Here is a 16,078-nt window from a genome sequence, read left to right as displayed (position 1 = left end):
TTATAAAAACAACAGTTAGTCATCATTCACCAGGGTTCATTCACTGCAGTCTCAGCATTCATGATTAAGCAGAGCAGTAATTACTAAGCCTCACCCCCAGATTTAGCCTTCTCAGCACTCTCTATATATCGACTTACATAAACCTGCAGTAAAACATCGCTTTATAATCATTAGCACGTATTATAATTTATAATCATTGGAAATGTGACTAAAAGTTTTATTTGGATTCATGCCATCGTATGAGGATGTAATGTGTAATCTGTCTCCACCTACTGGTTAAAGGTGGTATTGCTTTACATACTGTATACTCATGTAATGGTGAAATTATTGCACCAAATTTCTCACCAAAATTAAACAGTAAAAATAAATATATAAAAATGTGAAACTGGGAAGACAAAAGTAATTAAATAAGTGAAAAACTACACACAATTTCTCCCTAATTGGTTCTGAGACACATGATTCCAGCTAGATGTATCTATTTGGAATGTTGTTCATGTTGTCACCGAGGAAAACCCTGTCTGCCCTCTTCCACATACATAAGCCCGATTGGCTAGTGCTGTTATTATTGTTGATAGACAGATAAGACGGTCTGAGAGAATTAGGGAGAGAGCGAGCACTACATTGAGACAGGAACACTGACAAAGTCACGTAGTGAAAACCACATGTAAAAATAAAGTAGAACAAGAAACACAATAGTAAAACAAATCATTCACCAAATCACTAGTTTTAGGAACATCATTAAAATAATTACAAAAACATCAAAAAAATTTTTTGAGAGAAAATGCAATGCATTTATTTAGATCCAAGTCCTACAAATTTTAATACGTAAGGCCAATGCGAAGATTATGCAATACGAAGGAAAGCAGCATAACTGGGCCATGCGAACCCGACACGACGAGGCACAAGCAGATACAGAACGATTTTACGCACAACCAGCAGTTACATCGATGTAAGTAAAGAGTTTCCGCATGTACATCCAGGAGACATGACCAACTCAAAAGGGTCTTCAGTTAACATCAACTGACGTGAATTCATCCTGAAAAAAAACAACAACAAAAAACAGTACATATATTTTATAATGCAAAGTCATTGAAAGTCAGCAAAAGCCTACTTTCCACAAGCAGTCGATCAAATCAGAGGAAATTAGCATTTCACAAACAGATCTGTAAAGACGTCAAATCAGTGTCATTTTTCATGTGTTAACACTCATTCCATGCGAGTACAGTACAGGAGTGCACACTTGATCAAGTGTCTTAATCTTCAGAAATGTCTTTGTATTTCCAGAGACAGGGAGCTGATCACTATCTTAGATGATCTGACATTCGGAGCCTTTTTTTGTTTTTGCCTGCCATAGGAGACTCAATCAGAAATAATGCTCAACTGCCTACAAGATGCCAAGTTCACTGCTGTTTATTTATCAGCTCGGTGCCCGTCGACGTGGACGACGGAAATAGGTCTTACGCTATTCTTTGAAATTTCTGAGGACATCCCAGACCTGAGGCAACACAAATACTGTGTTAGGATAAAGTCTTGTTCAGTAGCTGTAGAGCTCGTTATCCAGCCAGCTGTTTTCTCGGTGGTACCTGGTGCTGGACCTGTTCTGGTAGGACTCGTACATGTCGTTGCTGACGAAGCCGCTCTCCGTGCTGGCCAGTGTGACGAAACCACTCTCGGTGTCTTTGCCTCCAAGATTGTCATACTCGTCAGTCGGTGTGTCTGGGGAGGATCCCAGGAAGGAGGTGTTCTTGGTGTGAGGCCGGGTGTCGCTCAGGTCAATCTCATGCTGCCTCCGGATCACTTTGTACACATCTGGACTCGGGCTGCTGCATCTCTCTCCCGGGGCCCAGGTTCCATGCTTATCTACCGTAGCCTCTGTTTGCTTTCTTCGTCTAAAGAAACACACACACACACACACACACACACACACACACACACACACACACACACACACACACACACACACACACACACACACACACACACACACACACACACACACACACACACACACACTCACACTATGTCACCTTTACTTAATTTAAAATGCCACTCACACTATGTTACTAAATGTGTATCAAAATTCATATTATTTACTTAGCATTATATTTATATAACAATAATTATTTATCTTAAACAATTATTATACAGACTTTATGGAGATTAGTACAAACAACAGTGCAAGATTAATATTAAACTTTTGTATTTATCCCCAATGAACAAGCCTGAGGTGACTGAGGTGACTGTGGGGAGGAAAAACTCCCTTAGATAGAAGAGGAAGAAACCTTGAGAGGAACCAGACACAAAAGGGAACCTCATCCTCGTTTGGCTGACACTGGAGAGTGTGATTATAAATATACAGTCTGACAATTGTGTATTGATGAGGAGGTTTTTGTCCTCAAAGACCACATGGAATTGGCACGAGAGCATAAGAGCGTTGTCATATTGGAACAGGTTTGGGCCTCTTAGTGGCAGTGAACAGAAATCTTATTTCTACAACATCCAAAGATACTTGAGACAACGGTTTGAAGAAATATGTGATGGTCAGGTGTCCTGAACCTGCTTACACTGTATATAGAGTGTTTGCTCTACACTTCTGTATCGTTCTGTTTCTTACCTTTTAGCGAACAGCTTGAAGCAGAAAACTCCATTTGCTACGACCAGGAGCAGCAGTAGAGGTATCGTAGGGAGTATGATGTAAACAATGTTCATTACGTTATCTGGAAAACATCAAATAATAGTGACAGTGATATACAGATAAGTGCGGTGACCCATACTCAGAATTTGTTCTCTGTATTTAACCCATCCAAAGTGCACACACACACACACGGAGCAGTGGGCAGCCATTTATGCTGCAGTGCCTAGGGAGCAGTTGGGGGGGTTTCGGTGCCTTGCTCAAGGGCACCTCAGTCGCGGCCGGCCCGAGACTCGAACCCACAACCTTAGGGTTAGGAGTCAGACTCTCTAACCATTAGGTCACGACTTCCCGATCAAGCGAGATATAATGTGACCTTTAGCACAATATCACGCTAGTTTTTGGTTCCAATAAATAATTGAACAGTCTTATTAATCTTGTGTGTATTTATTTCTTTACATTAAAGAATCACTTACTAATGAAGACAATTAGAAATCAGGCACAGATTTGGGTTCGCTGGAATGTTATTCAGTTATCAGTTGAAGGGACGCAGTAATTTTAATGGTTGCTTTTTGTTTGCAGGCATAAAATATGATGCAAGGAATAAACCGCGCATTCGTGGATAAAGTCGTGGAAATTTCGTAAGACGAGCGTTAGACGCAAAGGGCTGGAAAGACCTACTGTTATAGAGATGGACACTTTCTGACCGATCAGAATTGAGAATACAACATGATGTGAAATTGTCAGTAACTTTCATTTTGAAGATTTATATTCATTACTTTTTGAAACATTTATTCTACTCTGGTGATCAATCTACCTGTAGGCTGAACAACCACATCGCTCATCCCATCATTGTGAACGGTTGATGACGGCTTTCTGGCTACTTCCGTCGCCGTCGTCATTCTTGTCGTGAAGATATCTGAAACGAGAAGAAAATAAGCGAGTTGAAAAAAAAGACGAAGATCTTAAGTGTAAAAGCAATGCATAAACTCTAAAAGGTGCAGAAAGGTACACGAGCGGTGCTTTATAAATAACAGAACGGGGGTAAGCTCTCTGCGTTGCCAGATTTGGCTGCTTTCTGCTCACTTAGGATGTTTGTAATCAAATGTATCTTGGAAAAATGCCATTCTGTTTATTAGAATTGGCACACTGGTTCAGCTGGCATGTAGTGAATTGGCAAATTTTAAACAACACCGATCGAGTCATTTTAATCTGTTAATCAGAGAACATCTGATATCCTGATGTGTTTGCAGCCTGATTGGATCTTTACTTCTGTAGGTTTGTTTCCAGCAGGAACGCAAATGTTGCACCTCACAAAACTCCGAACTAGAGGTCTTCATGGGTCCACTTAGATCCGAAAACCCGAGGCCCGACCCGAGACCCGAGCGGGTTCGGGTCTAAAAGTCTCACGTGTGCCTCGGACACGGGTCGGGTATAATAATAGCGGCATCGGGTCTCGGGTAATTTAAAATGAATGTGTTTTTACCGAACGGACCCGAGAAGACCCGAACTACTGTATCTCGTGTGTGTGCATCGACTCGAGTCCTTTTCCACCCTTTCCTCTGTTTGCCAAGACCACTTGTGACATGTGGCTGGCGACGTCTGGCTGGCGGTAAGCTAATTTACGTTGAAACAGACCTGTCAATCAATTTTGTATCCATGCTGTAGCGGTTAATTTAGTGTAGAGTTACGCAACATTCGGGTCCAGTCGGGTTAAAAAGAAATTGCTGTCGGGTCGGGTCGGACTCGGGTCTCATTTTTTTCGGGTTTGTCTCGGGTCGGGACTTTATTAAAAAAAAATAAAAAATTATGCACGTCGGGTTCGGGTAAAAAGTGCTTCGGGTCACTTCGGGTCGGGTGCATTTTTTTAGACCCGAGAAGACCTCTACTCCGAACCTTTCTATACAACATGTAGTCACTGTTCACGGTGAAATAGGACAGTGATGCAAGTACACAACCTTGTGAGACGACCGTGAGACGATAGAAAAAAATACACACGACAGTGAATACACGGAACAACAGATACTCGCATCCACTCGTAATAACTTGTTAATAATGTTGTGGAACATCCACAAAACAATTTCTTTACTGTTTCACTTCAATTACAGCAGGTACGTGCAGGCGCTCCATCACCAAGTTTAATAAAGCAACAATAACACACAGCATTTGCCAGTAGATGCTACAGCTTTATAGCTACAGTAGGTGTTTGTATGAATGTGTAACGATCAGAAACGAAGATGAAGTTACGGCTCATTTTTTGGTTGCTGAAAAGTTCAAAATCACGATTTTTTTTCTCACTAGCTAGCTAAAAGGCTAATTAAAAAGCTAATTCATTAAGAAAGTACTCCATATGAGCGATGAGCAGTCGAGGTATTTTAGTAGAAAGCCTCAAATGTTTTGTTTTTCTGCCAACCTGCTTCTTATGAACAGTTTTAAACAAGCTGTCAGCTGACTAGGTAACTTAACGACAGTGACATTTAACCCATCCAAAGTGCACACACACACACAGCAGTAAACACACACACACATCGTGAACACACATCCGGAGCAGTGGGCAGCCCAGGGAGCAGTTAGGGGGGGTTTGGTGCCTTGCTCAAGGGTATTCAGTCGTGGTATTGCGGGCTAACCTTAGGGTTAGGAGTCAAACTCTCTAACCATTAGGCCACGACTTCCCCCAAACAGAACCTGAGTTTTTGTGTTCAGTGCCCAATGTCCTAACCATTAGGTTACACCAGTAGGTTACTTCTATGTGTATGTGTGTGTGTTTTGTTCCTTTCCACCCACTCAGTCTGCCGAATGCTCTCTTCCTGGGGGAGGCATAATGTCATAATAGCAAATTCAGTGAGTCGATGTAATGCAGTCGGGAGTCGTGTCAGAGATATAAATGCCAGATCTGATTTGAACATGCACATGGATTTGTACTTCTCAGACTCATAGCAACACACTTAACACACTCCTCTAACACGACCTGAGCTCATAGATTCTATACATGCATTAATAGTCAGATGGTTGATTCGTTTTCTAATACAGCGTCTGTTTAAGGAAAGGAATAGTAAATTTCTTAAAATTTAACAATCTTAACAGCGTGTTAAACATCGACGGACGTCTGACATCATCTAAGGAGAATGACGTGTTTACAAAAATGTGTTATGTAACAAAGAATTTGTGGATTTATTAAAGGTTTTCTGTAAAGACGTTTGTTTAACATTTATGGTTACAGAAGGAGTCTTCAGCGTCGAAGGTCTAAGTTTGTTTATCGTAAAAAAACCCCAAACAATTAATCTAATCATTAAAAACCTAACAATTAATTATTGTGGTTTTAATACCAGGCTATATTGTTTCAACATGGATGCCAAAGGGGTGGAATATCCAGAATACCCCCCATAATATCCCCATATTTTTGTATATACTGTATATTACATTATGCCTCTTCTTTCTTTGCATTTTCTTATTTTTTGCTGCTGTAACAGTGAAATTTATCTTATCTTATTTTATCTTATCTTATCTTATTTTATCTTATTTTATCTTATCTTATCTTATTTTATCTCATCTTATCTTATTTTATCTCATCTTATCTTATTTTATCTTATCTTATTTTATCTTATCTTATCTTATCTTATCTTATTTTATGTTATCTTACGTTATCTTATCTTATCTTATCTTATCTTATCTTATCTTATCTTATCTTATCTTATCTTATCCTATCTTAACCCTAATCTAGGGGAAATGTAATCTTCACTTAAAAACAAAACAAATCACAAAAAGTTATGACTTTAGTAGATTATAACTCCCTAACTCATACTGAAGAATCGCACCTCTGGTATACTTGCAGATGAAATTGTTCTTCGTCTCACAGTTGTCGTCATTCCACTGGAACATGTACCTGTTTCCCTCATCTGAAGAAGCTGATGGTTGGTGGTACATCACCACACACACCTCGTAACCACAGGAGGGCTCATCTATGTGCCAGTTCCTAGGGATAAACGAACATATTAAAAATAAATAAAAAATAAATAAAAAATAAAAATCAGTCTTCATCGTTACTAACATACATTGGTGGTCAGTCTTTCATTGAATTTGTATTGCGATCTTGTGCAGCAATAATGACGATTTTCCTCTAGCTCATTTTGATTTGAAAAACACACCAAAGAAAACCTCAAGTATGCAGAACAGGGAAATTAGTGCTCTCCTCCAAGCATGTCTATTTCAGTTCAAATGTCTATTACAGTGTTGTCGAATAATTTGGACAGATATCTAGGCAATATTTCATATTATGAAATGATATTATTGACTGATCTCATTAATTATGAAACAAAAAATACCAGAAAATGATTGTCCTCATCGATAAACATGTCAAATAAGACATCCGATTCTGAGGTTAAAACACTTCAACGTTATCATCTTTATAAATAAATAAACCCCAAACAACTCTTAGTGTCAGACCTGAAATGTGATCGACTGCCATCCAGCCAGTAGTACTGAGACTCGCAGTCAGTGCTGCTTTCCTCGTAATTTGGCTCTCTGCGTAGACCGATCCAAAAGTCACCATCTGAAGCTTTCAGCTCCTGAATAAAGCCTTCAATGAGACTTTGCTCTGCCAATGACTCGATGCTGAGCAGCTCTCCTCCATCATTCTTGCATGCTTTCTGTGCCTCCTCAAAGTTTTGCTTGCGCCCTCTATCCTCAAAGTAGCCAATTTTGTAGCAGGGCTTATTGGTGCCCCTCTTGCATATATGTTGGCCTTTTGGGGGAAGAGTGAAACAATTTTAGGTGCATGATGGATAAAGGATTGCATAATATTTCCCAAATACTAGGTTTCATATTTTATAATGTTTATCAGTACCGTTATTACAGTAAAGATATTTCTTACATATTAAAGAGTAGAGTCAAAAGGGTTAGCATTCATTTCTTGAGTAAAAATCTAACCTTGTTCATATTTGTAAATTAGATGGTTTTCTCGTGTGGTTGCAAAATGCATTTCTGTCCTTAAAACCTGTAATAACGATTATTATTGACTATTAAGTCTAAAGCGCTAGACTTAGACCTCTTCTGAAATTTCCATTTCTCATATAACCAAGTACCAGGGTAGAATTCATTCGTTTATTCATTCATTTTCTACTGCTTATCCGAACTACCTCGGGTCACGGGGAGACTGTCATCGGGCATCGAGGCAGGATACACCCTGGACGGAGTGCCAACCCATCACAGGGCACACACACACTCTCATTCACTCACGCAATCACACTATGGACAATTTTCCAGAGATGCCAATCAACATATCATGCATGTCTTTGGACCGGGGGAGGAAACCCGAGTACCCTGAGGAAACCCCCCACCAAGGCGGAGGCGGGAATTGAACCCCTAACCCTGGAGGTGTGAAGCGAACATGCTAACCACTAAGCCACCGTGCCCCACCAAGGTAGAATCATACCCCAAAATTATTGACATTTTCATGAAACAACTACGCTCCTATCTCTGTAGTATCCAAATCTCCATGCTAAATATTTTTTATCATTACCAAAGGGGCCTCTTTTGGTACCGATGACCCAGTTCCTAAGTAGACCAGCATCCTGCAAGGTTTTGACAATAAAATCTACGTCCCAGCCAACATACCTCACACTAAACTGCACGCATCCTCTCGCTTTAATGTCCTGTTTAGTTCAGTTTGCAATGCGGCGTTAGACGCCTTGTTAAAACGTCTATAGGATGTACAACACCACCTGTCGGGTTTATAAGCGGTGAAGAAAAAAGAAATGCTTTGATCATGATCAAATAAGCCTAAAAGGAGAAACGAGTACAAAGAGGATGCGGATATTATAAAAGGTCCTTAGGGTACATCAAGTAAAATAGTGCTTAGCGTAGCAGAAAAGGCAGACCTACAGTAGTGGCACTGACGCGTCCAAAACTATTTTAAAAATTGGGGCTTGTTGTAGGCCACTGATATGTTGACACTTTCTCTACATGTTTGGAGCTTCTGCACTTCTGGGTGGTCCCTAAAGATTTATGCTTCACAGAAACTCACCTAAATACAGTAGACTTGTATGGAAGAACTGCTGCTGAAACCACAAAGACTGTCTTATGCTCATATAAAACTCTTAATCACAATATGCTCATGCATTTGCATACTTTAAGGATTTATCGGGTGTCACGCAGAAGATTATAGGCTCTGAATTTGGTTTCCTTTCAAAGTTTTAGTTTCCTCGGGTCATCGCGATGAGATTTTCCTTCTACTGAAACCTCTGGCTTTTCCAGTATGGATCTAATCCCATGCTTAGATTTCTATAAAACTGCTTTGTCCCTTATATATCATTAAAATAAAATCCAACTGGATGTAACATTTAGCCAGTTATTATGAGATGGTGTTGAATTGCATGGTTGACTAAATCAGAAATGATCTGGTTATAAACTTGTAATAAACTTGATATCACATCAAAGCACATTATGACGTAGTATACTGTATACATGACGTTTGCAGGATTTTTTTTTTATAACATTTAAAACAGGAAAAACCCAATAAAACAACCAGAAACTACAGATTTCCTTTCATATCGATGAACATTAAATCAGAAAATAAAGCAGATTTATTTATTTATTTATTTATTTATTTATTTATTTATTTATTTATTTATTTATTTATTTAGAAAACGCACACTTACCTCCAAGCACTGTGGATGCAGAGGTCAGGACACCGAGCATCAGCACTGAAAAAGCCAAAACTCTCCTCACATCCATTTCATTAAAAAATTCAACGAATGGACAATCCTTAGCCTGAACCAGGTTCTGCCTGTGTGTGTGTGTGTGTGTGTGTGTGTGTGTGGGGCAGTGTATGAAGCGTGTGTCGTCTCCACACAGTTGCACGCAGGAAAGACAGGGAGGAGTGTGTGAGGGGATTCGGCTGTGCGAGAGCATTAGTTAGGCTCAGATTAATTGAATTAGGCTTCTGCTTGTGGGCGGAGTCTCTTTTAACTGTTTTATATATATATATATATATATATATATATATATATATATATATATATATATATATATATATATATATATATATATATATGATATTGTTAGTGCCAGCTGTCAATCCCAATGTTAGAAACAAAACACAATTAATTTTTTTTTTTAATTTAGAAGAAGCTAACATTAACGTTAAAGGTTATTACATATTACAAACCGTGTTAAAAAAATCATGTAATCTTTTTTTAAAATTTTTTTAAGGGCTAATTTGGCTTATTTATTACAATAAGTCAAATTCAGCCATTTTCCCCACTAAAATAACATTAGCTATTGTAGTATATGTTTTTACACCATGCTAATACTGTACATTTACTGCCTTTAGCAGAGACTCTTATCCAGAGTGACTTGCAACTGAGGATTAAGGGCCTTGCGGAGGAGCCCAGCAGTGGCAGCTTGGTGGACTTGGGGTTTGAACCCACAACCTTCCGATCAGTAGCCCAACACCTTAACCACTGAGCTACCACAACCACATACTTGATCTTTAACATGCTATAAGGTTTAGCAAAACATGCTAAAAGGTTATTTTAGCATGTTCTTATAATCTTTATAATCTTTAAGAATCATGTTCTTAATACAGACTTATATTATTTCAAATTGTTCAACTAAATGAAAAATGAATTAAGTTTGAAAAAACAACAACAACTGGTTTCTTTTATTTCAGATGAAGTGGAAAATTACAGAAAAAAACAACAACCAAATCTTTCCTTTCCCATTTCAGGTCAGTGTCCCCTACCCAATGTGAACAAACTGTTATCCAGAGGTGGGAGTAAGTCACACATGTGCAAGTCACAAATAAGTCTCAAGTCATGAATGTCAAGTCCAGTCTTTTTTAATATTTGTCAAGCAAGTCTCAAATTTGCGACTTAAGTCTGACTCGAGTCGAGTCCCCCATCTCTGAGTCATTTAACTCAAGTCTGAGTCAAGTCATGAATGTCAGTCAGTCCAGTCTTTTTTTAATATTTGTCAAGCAAGTCTCAAGTCTCAAATTTGTGACTTAAGTCTGACTCGAGTCAAGTCATATGACTCGAGTCCCCCATCTCTGCTATTATCAAATCTATAAGTTGACCAAAAAACCTCAAACCAAGGCACTGACGTGTAAAATGAACCCAACATTATAGGCTCAGCTTTACAACTTTACCACAGACAATTCCTACAATCTATTTCATTTTCTTTCCACATGATGGACATAAGGGGTGGGGGGTGGGTTTTACATTGGCTTAGTGGTTAGCACGTTTGCCTCACACCTCCAGGGTTGGGGGTTCGATTCCTGGCTCCGCCTTGTGTGTGTGGAATTTGCATGTTCTCCCCGTGCCTCGTGGGTTTCCTCTGAGTACTCCGGTTTCCTCCTCTGATCCAAAGACATGCATGGTAGGTTGATTGGCATCTCTGGAAAAATTGTCCGTAGTGTGTGATTGAATGAGAGTGTGTGTGTGCCCTGTTGATGGGTTGGCACTCCGTCCAGGGTGTATCCTGCCTTGATGCCCGATGACGCCTGGAATAGGCACAGGCTCCCTGTGACTCGAGTTCGGATAAGTGGTAGAAAATGAATGAATGAATGAATGAATGATGGACATGTAATTTTATTTTTCAAATGTGAATTTCCCAAACAGTCACAAATAGCTGATGTTTGTTTTGCTGTTCAATTTCAGGGCATGACCTTAAAATACACTTCATACAACCGCGTATAAATCTAATCACATGTGAAATGTGTGTGAATGTATGTTAAATTACTAGAATGTCTATAATCAATAATAATAATAATAAAAAAAATCTGTGTGTAAAGCTTTTCTTTTCCACAAGACGTGGATAGGGAGAGTTTAATACAAAATAGTTTTCCTATTCTTATACAAACGGAATTATAGTATTCGGGTTCAAAAGGCTGGTGACACACTTTATACAAGTTCTCTGACTTCCTCTATGTCTTGATCCAGAACCTCGGGAGAAGACTTGCAAGAAGACCTACAGAGACACGGTACAATAGAACAGAATCAGCAAATAATACAGTATGAAGTAGAAATGAACCGTTTATCTTTTTAGCTATCTGCAGTATGCTTGTTTCTAAATACTTAGTTTTTTCTCAGTTATTTGTCTCACAGATAAAGGCACCAAGCTATACTGTTCCATGTTGATGGGGTGATACCGTATATTGTATTGTTTACTTGTATCTTTTTACTGAGAAGGTTCACGTACCTTTAGATTTAAGAAGAATGCTTTAAAGCTACATGGGTGGTTCTTAAAAGTCAAACGATGTACCTTTAATTATTTTTAAACATTTGATATTTTCACATTTCCAAGAAACAAAAAGGTACGAAAGATGTACGCTGAATAATAAATCCCTGGAGAAAATAAAAAAGTACAGACTTTTATTGTATAAATCCCATTAAAATGCAGTTAAAATACCAAATCAGCAAAAGACAGTGGGGTCAAGACCCGGCGCTAAGGATGCCACTCTGTTCACATTTTTGCCTAATCTAACACGGCTGATTCATGGATTAATTGACTTAACTCGTGGTCTAATTAGTGAGCACTTAAAGTGCTGGATCACAGCAGGAAACGTTCACCGTGTAAAAGAAAAACTGCCAAAAATTGTGTTTCAAAATGTCTGGTCATCATATAAACTAGTGTTTTATTAAAAGTGAGGTACATTTTGGCACTTTATGTAGCTTTTTTTTTCTTCTTACCAGCAGGTTTAAAAGGTCGATTCGGCATAGTGCACGCACACACACACACACACACACACACACACACACACACACACACACACACACACACACACACACACACACACACACATTCAGTTTTCCTGTAACAGTAAAGTTTGTGTAATACCTCTGCCAAGAATTAAAAGGGAGTATTATTTGTTTGCCTTGTTTTTAATTTGAAGTAAAATACGGCAGCAGCATCAGCGAAACCGCTTCCCCTCCCACAGCAGTAAATCCTCTACTCTAGTGTTGGGTTACTGCCTCTGCGTCTACACAATCGATGCAGGGCTCTATCATGCACCATGCTCTTAATAGTAAGCAGTTTAAACCTAGATTTTTTTTTTTAGCAAACTACTCCATTGTCAGACAGCACAGATCTTCTCTTGTACCTCTCAGCCGGCTCAGGTTTACTTGGCTTGTACGCCCTGGATACCATTTCTTTCTGAGGAAAAACACACAGTTAACGGTTAATAATCAGGATGTTACCAATTACGAAGATATTCCATCAATATCTTATACACGTATAGTTATATATAAGGAACATCAAGAAACACACTTCCACACTAATTACTTATTTAGATGAGAGCAATATTTCTTAAGCAGTGACATCAGCGACATAGAACAGGTTATGATTAATCATGTTTGGTAAAACAGCTTAAGCACATAATCATCATCCTTTTCCCTGATAGACGTGCGAGTCCGTAATGAGTTGCTTTCCGGTCTTGCCGTTCCAATCTTCCTGTTCGTCTGCAGGGGTTGGACAGTCGCTAAATTGCTGAGGCTTTGAGGAAAAAGTGCTGATAAGAAAGACAGGGCACTCTAATGGATAGGAGAGAAATAAAACACTTGGCTGTCTACGAGCCTCCTCTTCTGCTCAAATATGCAAAGGGTTGTAATGATGAAATGCCTGTTGGACGATTTGCATGTACGTCTTGGCCGATGAACAGAAAATGAAGCAGGAATATGGTTCTATACGGGAGATTGACACGTCGGTGCTTACTGTACCTTAATCCGATCTTCTCTGTGCTTCTTTAAGAGGGCCATGATCTTGTCACGTTTTTTGGCCTGTGAGAAAAAGACACCATAGATTGATGTGTGGAAAAAAAAACACACTTGTCTCCACCTGTAGTAATCTATGCACGTCATGGACACGGCTGAGAATGCAGCGGTCCAGCTGGCAGGAGAAACTGCGACTGCTAAACAAGCCTCATAACTCTGATTTAGCACTCCCACTTTGTGGCTACACGGCTGACTGGTAATTAACGTCATTTGATTGATTGCGTTCCGAATATGGTCTCGGTAGTCATTTATCAAGCGTACATCGTTTAAGAGCAGGTTAATCAGTTACGGTAATGTAATGCAATATGATTATTATCATTAGCTATAAACATTACTCATGCCAAAGTGAAATCAGAAGCAGTTTCTCTCATAAAATATATCAATTTCTGTAGATGTTGAGCTGGACAGAATAACTGGTTATTCATGGGAACATTTTTTGATTCAGTATCAAGTTGAGTATCAAATGCATTGGTTTTTTTTCTTATAAAAACAGTCATTTTTCTCTGTCAGCTTTGGGGGTGGGTGGGTGGGTATTTTCTTGGAAAGAAAAAACAATTGCTAAATAGAAATTGCCTGAAAATGATCAGGTCTCTGGTGGACTACAAAATCCTACAGCCTTCGGGTCGATTGCTCTCAGTAGGCCTATGGAGAAATAAGAGGGATGTGGAGCTGAGGAGATGGTGACGGTGAGTGAGTAACATACCTGTGAGTCACTGGAGAACGATAACTTTCGGGATTCTGTCGTTTGTTTGGCTGCATGTATTGACTTTTCAGGTTAAACCAAAGAACTCGATTACAGCTTCTAAACATCACCATCACGATAATACAGTTTGGTTTATACTTCTGTCAATGTTTACGGCTGATGAAGGGTCACTCGGGTATTTATCTACATTAGGCTGCAAAGCAAATCTCAGGATATCTATTACTGTGTAAAAGATATTTCACACTGACTTGTAAGGCTGATGCTAAAGGAAAATAAGAAACCCTGTCGTTTAACAAGTAAAACCGGTTAACTGTGAATACTAAGCTTTCAGTAATGACAGGAATATTAAGCAGCCATGGAAAGGAGTCTCCAGTGTCTTTGTCTGTGATGGGAAGGGGCTTTGTGGTGTCTATTTAATGAAGGGAAAATTTTGGAAAGGTTGTTTAGAATTCATTCATTCATTCACTTTCTACCGCTTATCCAAACTTCTCGGGTCACGGGGAGCCTGTGCCTATCTCAGGCGTCATCGGGCATCAAGACAGGATACACCCTGGACGGAGTGCCAACCCATCACAGGGCACACACACACTCTCATTCACTCACACACTACGGACAATTTTCCAGAGATGCCAATCAACCTACCATGCATGTCTTTGGACCGGGGGAGGAAACCGGAGTACCCGGAGGAAACCCCCGAGGCACAGGGAGAACATGCAAACTCCACACACACAAGGCGGAGGCGAGAATCGAACCCCCAACCCTGGAGGTGTGAGGTGAACGTGAAATGAAGAAGTCTGAGGTGACTGTGGTGACCGTGGTGAGGAAAAAACTCCTTTAGGTGGAAGATAAAGAAACCTTGAGAGGAACCAGACACAAAAGTAAACATCATCCTCATTTGGGTGACACTGAAGGGTGTGATTATAAACCGTTATAAACACCAGAGAGTGTTATTATGAATAATGTTCTTTCTACGGTCTTATACAGGCAGACAATAACGTAAGGGACAACAGGAACTAACTAATTTCCTCGACATGCCATTAAACGGAACTATAAATGGATACGGATAAAACACGTCGTATGAATTGGAAAATCCACCCGACGCTGTAGACATCAGCCGGGCTGGAATTCTATGAACTTGGGTCAAACACATACTAAATGTCAGGGATAACGAGCATAATGATCATCTATTGGTCCACTTGAATTTCAAATTGGAAATGTCGGGGGTTAGTAAAAGAGCCGAGAAACTTTCTTTTTAAAACCTGCATTTTAAAACCAGTCTCATGTCTCAGGCTGAATGATGTGCACCTCTTTACTTAAAACAGAATCCTCTGCAAGAAAAAGAGAAGGATCAATGTTCCCTGAATCCTCCTGACCTCTTTCAGATGAATTGATCCGCGAGCAGCCTGCAAACCGCAAGCCGTCGGCCCACTAATCTGATTAGCGGCCCCGCTCGGTGGGCTGCGGCAAGCACCGGAGGCTTCGCAGATGCATCCATCATGACAGAAATACAAAGAGCTGGTTAAAAGGTGGCAGCTTCTGGGATCACATTACTCCGATTGGCTCCCTGCTGCTCTGCAGTGGGGAAACTCCGGCGCTAAATCAAAAGTACTACAGGCTACTTTACAAATCAGAAAAATGGACAATTACTCAGGAGACTTTTTTATGAGGGTGTAATATGAAGCATACAACACATCAGGGACCGTAAACTCATTTACAGGAATTCTGTTATGTATTTAAGCACACTCTCATCTGGACTCTTTCTTTTGTGTGCTGCAGGATTATTGATTTTTCTAGATGGTCCATAGCGCACACCATATTAAAACGGCAGATGAAGCCATTTGCTGATGTTGCTAATTCGTAATGTCTCTTGTCGCCCCGATCTCTTATTCCTGTTAAGGATTCATAACACCGACTGTTTCATTACGACCGCTACGATTAAAGCCCGATCTAGCTTGCAGTGGTGTGGGATTGCAG

At 39.7% G+C, this 16,078-nt stretch overlaps 2 protein-coding genes across 3 annotated transcripts in view; both read right to left on the bottom strand.

Moving 5' to 3' along the window:
• Positions 1-782: 782 nt before the first annotated feature.
• Positions 783-9,531, bottom strand: layna (layilin a). The gene is made up of 6 exons (XM_027178757.2): positions 9,289-9,531; positions 7,076-7,373; positions 6,448-6,605; positions 3,450-3,551; positions 2,615-2,717; positions 783-1,889 (listed from the first exon to the last, which is right to left on the bottom strand). Exons 1-6 carry the CDS (start codon positions 9,362-9,364, stop codon positions 1,535-1,537), a joined length of 1,092 nt encoding a protein of 363 aa, XP_027034558.1. The 5' UTR covers positions 9,365-9,531; the 3' UTR covers positions 783-1,534.
• A 1,673-nt stretch (positions 9,532-11,204) lies between these two features.
• Positions 11,205-16,078, bottom strand: part of hoatz (HOATZ cilia and flagella associated protein) — an 8,136-nt gene continuing 3,262 nt past the window's right edge. Inside the window, exons 4-6 of one of the 2 annotated variants that reach the window (XM_027178557.2) lie at positions 13,348-13,407; positions 12,732-12,780; positions 11,205-11,599 (exon numbers count right to left, since the gene is read on the bottom strand). In XM_027178557.2, the coding sequence (XP_027034358.1) occupies positions 11,556-11,599; positions 12,732-12,780; positions 13,348-13,407 (153 nt within the window). In that variant the 3' untranslated portion in view covers positions 11,205-11,555. Of the gene's footprint in view, positions 11,600-12,731; positions 12,785-13,347; positions 13,408-16,078 lie in introns of both variants that reach the window. The other variant, XM_027178556.2, reaches the window with a different exon arrangement.

The sequence above is a fragment of the Tachysurus fulvidraco genome, chromosome 26 (genome assembly GCF_022655615.1).
Source record: "Tachysurus fulvidraco isolate hzauxx_2018 chromosome 26, HZAU_PFXX_2.0, whole genome shotgun sequence".
In the NCBI taxonomy this organism is placed as follows: Eukaryota; Metazoa; Chordata; class Actinopteri; order Siluriformes; family Bagridae; genus Tachysurus; species Tachysurus fulvidraco.
This window is presented reverse-complemented; position numbering and strand designations above follow the sequence as displayed.